The sequence below is a fragment of the Phyllostomus hastatus genome, unplaced genomic scaffold (genome assembly GCF_019186645.2).
Source record: "Phyllostomus hastatus isolate PE091 unplaced genomic scaffold, TTU_PhHast_1.1 phas_scaffold_216, whole genome shotgun sequence".
Taxonomy (NCBI): domain Eukaryota; kingdom Metazoa; phylum Chordata; class Mammalia; order Chiroptera; family Phyllostomidae; genus Phyllostomus; species Phyllostomus hastatus.
Genome location: NW_025334018.1, coordinates 14,615,411 through 14,628,208, shown reverse-complemented (window position 1 = coordinate 14,628,208; position 12,798 = coordinate 14,615,411). Strand labels below are relative to the sequence as shown.

At 63.6% G+C, this 12,798-nt stretch overlaps 1 protein-coding gene across 2 annotated transcripts in view; it reads right to left on the bottom strand.

Annotated features, from left to right (window-relative positions):
- Nucleotides 1-11,152, bottom strand: part of KCND3 (potassium voltage-gated channel subfamily D member 3) — a 179,265-nt gene extending 168,113 nt beyond the window's left edge. For both annotated transcript variants that reach the window (XM_045817343.1, XM_045817344.1), the window contains exons 1-2: nucleotides 11,019-11,152; nucleotides 3,084-4,261 (exon numbers count right to left, since the gene is read on the bottom strand). In XM_045817343.1, the coding sequence (XP_045673299.1) occupies nucleotides 3,084-4,189 (1,106 nt within the window). In that variant the 5' untranslated portion in view covers nucleotides 4,190-4,261; nucleotides 11,019-11,152. The remainder of the gene's footprint in view (nucleotides 1-3,083; nucleotides 4,262-11,018) is intronic.
- Nucleotides 11,153-12,798: the final 1,646 nt, after the last annotated feature.

Here is a 12,798-nt window from a genome sequence, read left to right as displayed (position 1 = left end):
TCTCGGGGGACAGACCTGGCACCAGGGGAAGGCTCTCTCCCCTCTCCCGGGGGGCCCGGGGTTGGGGCAGAGCACAGGCCTGGGGTCCACCTAGGGAGAGGACAGGCAGGGCTGGCAGGCACCAAGAACAGTATCAGACCGAGCACATAGAAAAGGTGGCCCATTCACACCACCTTGTCCCTTCAAAAGCACTTTGCCAACACCTGCTATGTATAGCCGAGTAGTGAGCCGGGTGATGGTTCCAACTGGCAAGTCAGGTCAAAGTCAAAGCAGCCAGCCCAGCCCTGGATGACACTGGCCAGGGTGGAAGGGAAGGAAAAGCCTGCTTTCCCCCTGCTTGTGAGGTTCAGGAAGACACCACCAAGGCCTCCTTCCCTGCCCACTGGTTTCTCCTCCTAGACGTGCCGACGCCTGGGGGAAGGAAAGGCCGCAGCCCGCAGTCAGGGGGAGCACGAGCGCCCCTCAAGCCCCTTCCTGGCCTCTTGCCCTCGCTCTCTGGCACCGTCTTGCTGCTCTCCCCCAAGAAAGTGAGCGTGAGGCCAATGTTGTCCGTCCCTGACGGTGGACTTGCGCCTTGACCTGCAGGGTGAAGTGCTCAAGGAAGCCCGTGGTCTGCCCAGCAGCGGCAGGAGCCTGGACTTTCCTGAGAAAGCAGCCATTCGCCGGAAGGCGGTATTCCCACGGGTCAGAAGGAAACGTTTCATTCATAAAATCCCCGTGTGCCTGGCACGGGGCCGGATGTGTCGTACTCACGGCCCTGATGCCTTTTTGACTAGTGATGTGACCAGGGCGGCCTGTCACCTCAGGGTGGACGATGACACCCTGAGGCCATAAGAACAAAGGAATGACTCCGAAGGTCCCATCCCAGCCCCGCTATGGGCCCTGGTGGGTGGAGACAGGTGGGGAGCAGGGTGCAGCTCTGCCCCTTGTCCGCGCTGCGGCCACAGAGAGTTACTTAGCCTCCTTGAGCCTCACCTTCCCCATCTGCACATGAGTTTTTGCACCCGAAGCAGGGCTGTGTGAACACACAGATGACCCGTGCCAAGTGCCCAGCACACGCTGATGCACAGTGGACACATGCGTGCGGCTGTGCTCACAGTGCAGCGACAGGCAGGTGGCCCCCGAGTCCCCGTGGCTGTCCTCCGAAATGACGCCACTTCAGCTCTGCTCTCTCCCGCGGCAGCCGGAGGTGTCGCTCTGGTCTCACGAATCCCGTCCAGGGGGACTTGAGAGCACTGGACCGGTCAGACGCGTGGCCGGGCGGGTCCCTGCCAGGGGCGAGGGCCCCTCAGGAAAGTGTGGGGGGGCAGGGATGGCCAGGGCCAGCCTGGAAGAGGCAGGCACGCCCACCTCTCCCGACACAGCGGCACGCCCTCCAGCTCCTCTCACCCCTGGTGTCCATGGCACCCCCAGGCCCACGTCTGCGACCTGAGCCCAGAGAAACAAGGCCTGGTGACCAGACACTCTGTCCGCTCCAGGTGGGAGCAGCCGCCGGAAGCAGCGTGTGTGTCGGAGTGGGAGGAGGGGCGGGACGACCTGCGTCAGACGGACGAGAGGCGAAGGCAGTGCCCCATCCGATGCGGCCTTCGTCACCAATGACGGTGACACCCCCTGCTCGCCCCCTTGCCACTTCCTTCAGTGTGGCAGAACGACAAACGTAATCATTTCTTATTTTTTTTATCATCACCCAAGGATATGCTTCACTGATTTGAAAGAGAGAGAGAGAGTGATGTGAGAGAGAAACATTGATCGGTTGCCCCGACTGGGGACCAAACCCGTAACCGAGGCCTGTGCCCTGACCGGGAATCAAACCCGCAACCTTTCTGGACTTTCAGCACACTGAACCACGTGGCCAGGGCCAGATGTGACCGTGTCCGGAGGTCCCGTCACCTGCTCGGTCATGCCCAGTAAGCGAGCACACTCAGCACTGCGGAAAAACCCAGGCCAGAGCCACAGGGCTTCGGCCAGGAGAAAGATCACATCGCCGGATGCCACCGACCGAATTGTCAAAGACCAAATAAAAAGCTCCATGAACTCTCCATCGGCAATAAAATAACGCTTCCTGGCCTAAGCAAATACAGACCCAGCATATGAATTGTGAAAGGCGTTTGCATTAGCCTCAACAACTTGCAGCGGCTGAAGCAGAAACCCTAGGAAATGCACGTTTCCCAAAAGCGGACTTCCTCAGCGCTAATCCTGTTAGGGGGAAATGGTCATCTCCTTCCTGGGCCCCTTGCTCTGGATGGAAAGTTTCCCATCTCAGCCCATAATTATTGTTCTGTGACCTCAGCTGGAGATGGGACCTCTGGGCTGGCCACTGCGTAGGAGACAGTCACCTGTGACTTTGCTGAGTGCGTCCGTCTCCCTCCCTTTGACAGTCCTGCTGCTTGTGTGTCCCACGTCCTGGTCCGTTCAGACCACCTCCCTAGCACCCAGGTGGGCCAGGCCATCCGGTCAGAGCGTCAGGCAGAGCGAGCAGCACTGCTCCCCCTTCCGAGAGGAAGAAACACAGTGGGTGCCCCGCTTTTCAGAAAACCCAAGTGCACAGTCACTCACACAAAGTCTGCTCGGGGCTGCTGGACCGACCCCTGAGCACCTGGCACAGCAGAAAGACGAGAGGCAAGAGGGAGACCAGCCTGCAGAGGGGCTCCCAGAAAATGCAGGAAAGGTCCCAAAGGCGTGTTCTCAGTGTCTCCTGCTCGTGGAAACCTGTGCCGTCCTCGCAACGCTCACCGACTGCCACCACGTGCTCCTCCCCACCCGCTGCCCCCTTTCTCTCCCTTCCATGCACAGATGCGAATAAAAACGCAGCGATCGCCCTCCACACACATGCACAGAATGCGTGGCCGAAAAAAGAAACAGTGACTTAACTTTCTAAGTTTTATAAAACACACCAAAAGAAAGCTCAATTCGGAGCAAGCCACAGCCTCCAGACAAGTCAGTCACGAGTCTCGGACGAGGCCACCTCCCTTGCTCACATGAATGGGACAGCCACCCCTCCCCCCTCGGCCCACACCTGACACCCTCCGGGGCTGCGCCGCCCCATCCAGCCGGCCCGCTCGCGGCCACCAGCGCCCACTTACCCCAGCGTGGTCATGGTGACGATGGTGTACCAAAAGGAGGCGGGGATGCTCGTGAACTTGCTGGCCGAGGAGCCCTTCTCGGCGTAAAACATCACAGTGGCGAAGATGATGATGGCCATGGTGAGGGAGAAGAGGAGGAAGCCGAGCTCGGAGGCGCAGCTCTTGAGCGTGTAGCCCAGGATCCGCAGGCCCTGCGAGTGGCGCGAGAACTTGAAGATGCGGAAGACGCGGAAGACGCGCAGCGTGACGAAGGCGCCCGACACGTCCTCGTTGTTGGTCATGACCAGGCCGATGTAGTAGGGCATGATGGCCACCACGTCGATGATGCTCATGACGCTGCGGATGAAGCGGTAGCGGCTGGGCGCGGCGAAGAGCCGCAGCAGGTACTCCACGGTGAAGATCATGACGCAGGCCGTGTCCAGGCAAAAGAAGGCCACGGAGTAGCGCTCGCCGCACGGCAGCTCCTTGCTGCCGGGCACCGTGCCGCAGGGCACCGTCTCCACCACGTTGGTGATGACCGAGACGGCGATGAAGAAGCCGGTCACGTAGTAGAAGACCAAGGCCAGCGTGCTGGTGTGCGGGTTCTCGAAGGCCCGCCACATGGTCTGGCGGAAGCTGAGCGAGGGCATGGACTCCTGGTTGTTCTCCGAGTCGTTGTCGTCCATGAGCCGCTCGGCGTTCTCCCGCTTGCGGTCCTTGTATTCCTCGTAGCAGCAGTCGCCGATGATCTCGGGCAAGATGCCGTAGAAGGCCAGCTCGTCGTCGTAGGCCGAGATGCACTCGTAGCGCGGGTAGTGCAGCTTCCCGGTGCGGTAGAAGTTGAGCACGCAGCGGAACACCTCGGGGTCCCGGTCGAAGAAGTACTCCTTGGTGTCCTCGTTGAAGAAGAACTCCTTCTCCGTGCTGCCCAGCAGCGTGTCCGGGTAGCGCTCCAGCGTGGTCCGCCAGGTCTGGAACCTGCGCCCGCTCACGTTGAGCACGATCAGTTCGTCCTGCCGCTTGTTCTTGTCGGCCGGGGCCAGGGGCATGGGGCAGTTGGCCACCGGCATCCAGCCGATGGCCGCCGCCCGCGCAAAAGGCAGCCAGGCTGCCACTCCTGCCGCCATGGTGACTCCAGCTCTCGGGCCGGCGCCTGCGCGGACACTGTGCACACCAGCTTGCACTTAGTTCAGCGACCCCTGGGGACAGGAGGAGAGAGCAGAGAACTGGGTGAGTCTGTGATTGACATCCAGGTGGGTCCCGGGGCACAGGGGAGGGTCCCTAGTGGGGGAAACAACCGCTGTCTTGCACGCAAACGAATTAAACTGAAATCCCCACCCGGGACAGAGGACTGGAATCTCTTCTCTCCTCCTCTGTAGGAGGGCACCTGTCACCGAGCAGTGTGGCCGGGTAGGGTCACCAGGTGTTGCTGACTGCCTGCCGGATTGTCAGGTTCCGGGAGGGCTCAGGGGCACGTGGAGGGGAAGCCCCTTCAGCAGGAAGACGTGAGAAGGCCCAGGAAATAATCAGCTCTGAAAGGTTATGGCATTATTACGAGTTAAAATTGGGAGAGGGTAAATGAGTTCTCATTAAACGAATTTCAAAGTGGGATAAACATGCTAATTTTTATTTCACTCTTCACCCACCAGGGTAATCAGGAGTGGGGTGTGGATGCAGGAGACCAGGTAAACACATTCTTTCGACTTCTCACCGGGGAGGAGGAGGCTGGGCTCGCCCAGGCCTGGAAAGTTCTGAGACGGCAGGGGGCTCCGGTGGGCCTGGGGCCTGGTGGGGCTCTGTCCCCAGGTCTGACGGAGAAGCCTGTCCCCAGTGGAGCGCTACTCTCTGGGACACCCAGCAACCTGGGGTGCAGCGGCCACCCTCAGAGCCATGACAGAAAGACGCGGGAAAGGCTGGGAGGCTGGCAGCGTCCCTTCCCCTCCCTGTAAAGGGACTCTTGGTTCTTGGTCACCTGCCTTCCATGCATTGTCCCTCCCCCTCCCCGAGGAAGCGGATCCGCGCTCACTGCCGTCTCCACATGCCTCGCCTCCCGTCTCCATCTGCCCACCAGCCTTCGCTCCCTCGGGTTATGTAACAACACGCTCCCCCCACCCCCCAGCCTCCTTCACCTGGCCCAGCCCACCCCCAGCGGCTCCCCCCACCGGGGCCAGGCCCACCGCTCTCTCAGCTGCCCCGCGCACATAGCTCCCGCCGCCTGCCTGGACGGAGGGCACGATGGCGCAGAGAATTATATTTGGCTTTGGGAAACAGATTTACCTTCCCGGATCTGGCTTTTTAAAGACGATAGTGAGATGACTCTGCAATCCCCAAATGCACACCATCTGCAGAGAGACATGTGGTGACACAGAAACGCACGTAGCGGCGACGGGAAACTGTTTGGGGTTTGCACGCCGGCGTTCACGAACCCTAAACTGATCACTCAGAAGCAGCCCTGACTCAGAATCTCGGGACCCTCTGAAACGACGCAGCTGCGTCGGCTCTGTGTTTACAGCAACCAGGCAGGAGGGAGTCTTCTGATGGGGTTGGGGCTTTGCCTCTGCTTGTCAATCTGCTTTCCTCCTGACTCCCAGCCCGAACACGGTGTCCAGACCTCCACCTCCCCTCCCTGCTGCGCTGCCGCTGGCCGGTCCCCCCCGGAAGCCAGTGAAATGGGACAGGATGAACCAGATCTCCCTCCTTGTCGGAAGCTGCTCTTCCCCCTTTGCTCCGGGCATCCCTGACCCCAGGCCTGTCACCCTGGCCACCTTCGTCATTGCTTCACCCACAGAGTGGCCAAATAATGAGACCATGGTTCTTACTGCCCCCGTTAAGGCCCCAGCGCCCTCAGGCCCTCTCCCCCCGGGCCTGCTGGTCTTCACTGACCCCCAAGCCCGTTTCTCTCCTGGTCCCCAGAAATCCATCCTGCTCAGAGTCATCTCCCTAAGGCACAGTTCTGGTGGTGCGTTGCCCCACAACCTACAAAATCACACCCACACTCCTCGGCCCAACCTCCCAGCATTTCCACAGTCGGATCCTAGCTCGTCACTCCGGCCCCACGTCCCATGCGCCCAACCGAGCCTCCAGCAGCGAGGTCACAGGCCGGCTCCCAGACAGGCCTCCTGGGGCTCGGTCTCCGGGCCCTCTCCCCTCTCTCGGCAGCATCGTCCCCCTTTAGCCGTCCCTTTAGAGCCCCACCAGGCCCACACCCTCGCGGCGGTGCTCCCCACCACGACACTCTTGCCTCCTTTGGCTCCCAGCCCTGTTCGCCCCTCTTTTCTAGCATCCATCGCCCTCTGGCCAAGATTACAGATGCTTTCGGCGTGTCTTACCAATAACCATGGCGAGCAGTACCCGAGCAGCTGCCGCAGGCCGGGCGCTGCGCTGCTCCCCGAGGACCGCGCTCACAGCAGCCCTGGGGGGAAGAGCCAGGGACGCACTCAGGGGCCCAGAAGGGGCTGAACAGGTGCCCCACCGCCGGCAGGCGGCCCGAGCCCACCTCACAGCAGTGCGGCCCCGGGGCCCGCCTCTCCTCCGCGTCCCCCTGGGAGGAGAACCACAGCGGCGAAGGCTTCCTGAGGCCCGACCGCGTGCCGGCACGGCGCCCCATGCCCACCTGCGCCATCTCAGCCGACCCCACCAACAGCCACTGCCGTTGCCCCCGCTTTGCAGATGAGGAAGACAAGGCAGGAGGAGACGTACTAACTGATGTCACAAGTGGGCAGAGAGGTGTAAGCCCAGGCAGTGTCACGTGGAGCTCAGGGGCTTGGCCCGGCCACCGCCCTGCTTTCCCCGTCCACACCAGCTCCTTCGGGGCGAAGGCCAGGCCGCCTCCACCATCACTGGATGACCCAGCGCAGCCGTCCCTGGTCGCTCGGGCCGTGGGCTCCAGCCGCCAGCCGCTGTCACAGACGCCGCCGTGTGCGCTGTGGGCTCCACTCCCTGCCTTGCTGGTGTCTTCCAGGGGTTTTCGGAGGTGGGCGTGACCTCTCCAAGCCGACGACAGTAAACTCTGAGGACGCATCTGGACCTAAAGAATGCCACTGACGTGCCTCTGGCCGACTGTGCCCTCAGCCGGGTTTCCCAAGGCGCCAACCCCTGCCTCAGTTTCCCCATCTGCATGCAAAAGAGAATGTTCACAGGTGCCTCTGCTCCCTCATAGAGGGAGGTTGATTCGGATGCCAGAGAAGACCACAGGAATGACAGGGTCACCCCCGATAAATGTCACCACTGAGAGAGTCAGGAAGACGGCACTGGACTGACGAGCGCCTGATTCCGGGAGCGGAGGGAAGGACGGGGTCGTTCATCCACGGCAGCGGCCGACCCACCTGCCCCTGCTGGGAGGCTTGGGGACAGGCCATGTGCGTTTCCCACCCTCCAGAAAGGCGCCCGGTCGCTCCCTACTCTTCCCTCGGCCTGCAGGGGGCCTGGGTCGCCCTCAGCACACACTGGGCTGGGTGACCCAGGGGCAAGGAGTCTGGGCAGCGAGCCCCGACGCCCGCCTCAGCCACAGACGACTCCGGCCCCGACTCGGTTAACACTGACTGGGCCCCGACCACGCCCTGGGTCCTGTCGTGGCCGCTTCCATGACTCACATTTCATTTACCTCCTCAAAAATTCTCTGACGTGGGCATTTCCACCCACGTGGTTCAGGTGAGGAGACCGAGACTCAGAAGTTCCCTTCTAAGTGGCTCAGGTCCGGGCGTCCAGGGGTTGACGGTTTCCCAATAGGCCATCGGTCAGCTCACCGCCAAATGGCGTTCCCGACCGAGGAGTGGCCGGGTCCTGACGCTCCCCCAGGAGAGAGCGGGGTGCAGGGGCTCCACTCCCCCCATCCCGGGTGGCCAAGAGCTCGGGCTCAGGAAGCCCTGCGTGCCAGCTCCAGTTCCGCGTGAACGTGTGAAAGTAAGTCCCCTTCGCCCTCTGGGCCTCACCCCCCCCCCCTAAAATCAGAGAATCCTCACACACACCCCTCCCCCCCCCGTAAAATCAGAGAGCTGCACAAGAAGGTGACAAGGAGCCCGATGGCGGTGGCCACCTTGGTTCCGCTGGATCCGGGACCCCCAGGCTGTGGCTCAGGGCTCAGTGAAACCTCTTCGGAACTGTCGCCCGTGCAAAGCGGGCAGCGGAGCATCTGGGTTTGTTGCTGTGGGGATGGAGTTAGCTGGAGCCTCTTCTCCGCAAAGGCAGTTCTGGGAATTCGTGATGAGGCTGGTGCCCAGAACAGGGCACAGAGCCTGCATCACTCAGAACCCAAGGCTATGGGAGGTCCGGTCCACCCCCTGCACCCCTGGAGGGCAAAGGGGGCCAGGTTCCCAGAGTCGGGGCCCTCGACCTCTCACCCTTAAACAGCCCTGCGTTATCCCAGAACGGAGCTCAGAGAGGCAGGGCCTTCAGGGTGTCTGAGCGGCAGAGAGTAAGAGGAGGCTGAGCCAGGGGGCACCCTGCTTGGGCAGGACCCTGCAGCTCTGCACCCGGGAGGGGGATGCCTGTCCTTCCATCCTTCTTCCCGGTGCCGCGTCCCCTCCACTCCCGAGACCCAGCGCCCGGTCCCGCCCCTGCCCAGCCGGGCCCACCCCCTTGCTCCTCCACCCCCAACAGCCTCTCCTCTGAGGGCCACGGGCCTTTTCCCGACTGCTCTCAGGTGAACGACGGGGAGCTGGGGAGGGAAACACAGCCCCTCCCTGTCACTGAGGCCTCTGGCCCCAAGGCCAAACCTTGACCCTGTGCTCCAGTGCAGGACGAGCCTCCCAAACAAGGGCAGGGAAGAGCCAGGTCAGCTCTCAAGACTCCAGCCCTAGCCCCCTGATAAAAGGTTCCCCCAAAAAGGAGCAATTACCTACTGGTACTCTGTGTGTGTGTGTGTGTGTGTGTGTGTGTGTGTGTGTGTGTGTCCCGGGCAGAGGGTGTCCAGGGTTAGAAACGGGCCCCACCAGATACCATGCCCCCGGGCCACGCAGCCACCCTCCACACGGCTCTGAAGGCACGGCCGGCCCAAGTAGGGCTGCTGGGCGGCCGTCCCTGCGGCCCGGGCCCCCGGCGGGCACCGGCACCTCCTGGAGCCGACCTGGGTACGGATTCCTCCAGCAGGCACAACGGTGCGGCCCCATTTCCAGCCAATGGCACGGCACACGCCTCAAATGCCAAGGTTTTACTAGGACGTGGACGCCTTACAAATGAAAAATCTGGAGCTATTTTTGTTTTTGGCAGAAGAGTTTGACAGTGGGAAAGATGGGGGTGGGGGCAGGCCAGGGAAGAGCCGTTCAAAACAGGTGAGTGCTGGACTGACAAACGCAAAAAAAAAAAAAAAAAAAAATCCTGGAAAAGGGAAACCGAACTCCCCTGCTGTAAAAAGTGGGCTCTGTCTCACAGCTTCTGTTGGCGAAGGACAGGGGCCGGCAGCGGGCAGAGCTCGCGGAGCAGGCAGCCTGTCCTGGGGCCTGACGCCTGACCTGGGGACAGGCTCCCGGCAGCGAAAAGGTCACATCACCAAGGTCTGCCCTTCGACGACCTCGGCAGAGTGCTGGGGGCCAGGAGCCTCTCCGGGAACTTTTACTTTCCACAATTTTCTATCACATCGCCCAGCCCACAGTGGGACCAGTCTGGGGGGGCGGGGAGGGGAGGGTCCTGAGGATGCGGGGAGCTCTGTCCAGTGCCCACGGGGCGGGCTTGGGCGGGCAGGAGACAGCCGGGGTGCCAAGCTGAGATCGTTGGGGTGCAGGCCTGGGACACACACACAGGTCCCCTTCTCCCACAGTGCCACTCCTAGGCTGACCAGAGCACTTTCCTGAACTGGTGTTTATTTCCAGGCTCCTCAACAGCAAAAGGAAAGACGCTACTAATCTTGCTTCCTCTGGGGGCCTCTTGTGTATTTGCATTTTGTTGCATTCAAGTAGTGACAAGGAAAGATAAGCACATCGATTCCTGCCCGTGTGCCAACACGTCCACATGGGGAAATGTACACACACTTTGCACTGAATCTGAGCACGCCCAGGCCCCCTTCCTACAGACATAAATCACCCAGGTGCCCTTTAAGAAACAGTAAATAAGGCGTAAATGTAACCGCCATGTACATTCACGCAAAATACCCACATGCATCCTATGGCAACCCTTGCAGGGTCTTATAAACAGACCGCGTCGTGCCTAGGACCATGAGAAAGTTCAGACGCCCTCTCAAGCAACACAACGGAGCCTTCGCTCTGAGATTCCAGGTCCGGAACCTCAGCCTGTTGCTGACCTGTCACGGCTGCCCGGGATAAAAAAAAGCAGGACATCCTGGACTCGATTCAAATGTCAACACTAAGCAAGTGCAGGAATTCGGTCGGTTCCAGGTAACTTCTCTGCCCAGTCCCTTCCGCGCCCCATCCTGGGTGTAAACACCTCGCAACGTGAGTCCTTTGACCCCTGCCCGGGCCGCGCTGGCCCTCGGAGGCCTTCCCCGGAGCTCGCAGGGCAGCCCGGCGTCGGGCGGGACCCGCGGCGCCGGCCCCCAGCCTCCGGCGGGCTCCCCGCCGGCTCCCCGGGCTGGAGAACTTTGCGAAGCGCCCCGAACTGCTCCCTGCTTCCGACCTCAGCCATCTCTCTCCTCTTCCCACAAAGAGCGGGGGGACCGAGCAAGGCGCCGCCGCCGCCCGCCGCCGGATCCCGGGGCGCTGCCTCCGGCACCCCGAGGGAGGGCAGGCCAATGGAACGAGGGCAGAGGTTCACACCCCCAGCCCCCAGCCTCCTCTCGCTCGGCTGCCAAGAGGTGGCTCCGCAGCCCGAGGGAACCGACGCCCCCGGGCCGGCTGCCTGCTCCCCCGCGGTGCCGGCCCCACCCCCAACCCTTCCGGCGCCCGGGCGCCCACCCACCCGGGCTCGGGAGTGGGAGGATGCCGCGTGGGCAGCTGGAGCAACAGGCGTGGGAGCCGCGCTCCTTACACTTCCTGGCTCCAGAAGGCTCGGTCGCGTTCCTCTTACCTTCCGCGAAGCAAGTCCGGGCCCCGCGCCCCGCGCGCGCGAGGGAGCTCCGACCGGGGGCCGCGGAGGCGCCGAGCGCCCAGCAGCGCGGGGGAGCGCCCAGCAGCCGCCTCCTCCTCGCAGGCGAAGTCTTGCTCCCTCCCTCGCTCCGTCCGCTGGTGCGTCCGTCTGTCCGTGGGCCCCTCCCTCCCCCGCCACCCCAGCCCCGGTTCCGCCGCGCGTCCCCTCCCCGCCTCGCCGCTCCGCTCGCGGGCTCGCGGGCTCGCGGCTCCCTCGCTCGCTCCCTGCCCCCGCCGCTGCCGGCGCCGCGCGGAGCGGAGCCCGGCGGGCCGCGGGCTGCCTGGAGAGGTCCCTCTCCTGAAGGGGGAGGCGGCGGGGGCGCGGCGCGGGCGGGGCGGAGAGAACAGTCCGGGGGAGGCTGCGAGACTGCGCCCTGGGCTCCCGACCGATCCCCGCCGGAGAGCGGCTCAGGCCCGACTCGGGAGCGCGGGGCCGCCAGGCAGCAGAGAGCGAGATGGGGAGGACCCCGAGGCTCGCCGCGGAAGGGTGCCCAGGGCGTGTGAGGGGGAGTGACTCCCCGCGCAAGGGTGTGAGTGCGTGTGTGTGTGTGTGCGTGTGTGTGTGTGTGTCTAGAGGGGCGCGCGCGTGAGCGGGGGCAGGGGCCGGGGAGGGGAGGCAGATCCTGGTGAGGCTCCCGGGGCGACTGGAGGAATCTTAGGGTGTGCCTGGAGGTGGCGGAGTGTGCGGACGCGGGTGTGAGCGCGTGTGCCGCTGAGGGTGGGCACAGGGGTGAGCGCGGCAAGGTGAGCTCTGCGTGGGGGTGGGGGTGGAGCGCGGAGTAGGCGTGAGTGTGAGTTCGGGGACGTGTGTGGCGGGGGCCCGGTGAGACGTGGCCGGGAGGCCCAGCGTGTGTGCGCGTGGGGTATGTGGGGACCTGGCTGGGTGTCTTTTTCTCACTGACCGTCCGCGCGACACCAGCCGCTGCTGCGAGCCCAGCCACCTGGCGAAGTGGAATCCGCCACCGCGCAAGCTTTCCGGCTCGCGGCGCTCTCGGCCCGGGCTGCGGGACTGGACGGGTCGGGGGGGCGGGTGTGTGGGAAACATTCTGTCCTTACCCCACGTGAGGGCCGCTCTCCTCCCAGAGCGCGAGGGCCACCGCCTGAAGGCAGGGATTCGCCCTCCCGTCCTGCCACGTGTACCAGGACCCAGATTCAAGTCTGGTCTCGGGAATGGGAACTCTCCGCCCGGGCCTGCCCAGGCCTTCGGGCGGTCCCCGAAGCCCAGGGATCCCCACTGCCTGGTGCCTCGGCCCAGGACGGCGGGCGAGCGGGCGGGCCGCACGTGCCACAGGGCCCCGCGGCCGGAGCCCCGCGCCTCTCGGAAGAGTGGTGCACGGTCCAGGCTCCTACACCCGCGCCGGCGGCGCGCGGAGGATTCGGTCCTCGCCAACCGTGCGGACCCGCGGCTCTACATTTTCCCGTTTCCGGCGCCGATGCCCTGAATCCGGGATCTCGGCCTGGCGCTGGGCCGCAGGGACCGACCCGAAGGGCTGGAGCGATCCCCGTTCTGGGTGCGGAGAGGTGGGTGCCTGGGAGAGGCCGAGCGAAGACTGAAGTGTGCGGTGGAGGGGAGGGTGTGCTCGAAACGGCAGCGCGCGCGCGGGCAGGGGCTGGCAAGGGCCTCTCGGGTGCAGAGCAGGGCCCCTGGCTTGGGAGAAGCCCTCGCCCTGTTCGCGACGAAGGGATGGGGCAGGTCGTTGAGGTCTAGGCCCCCGTGGCCC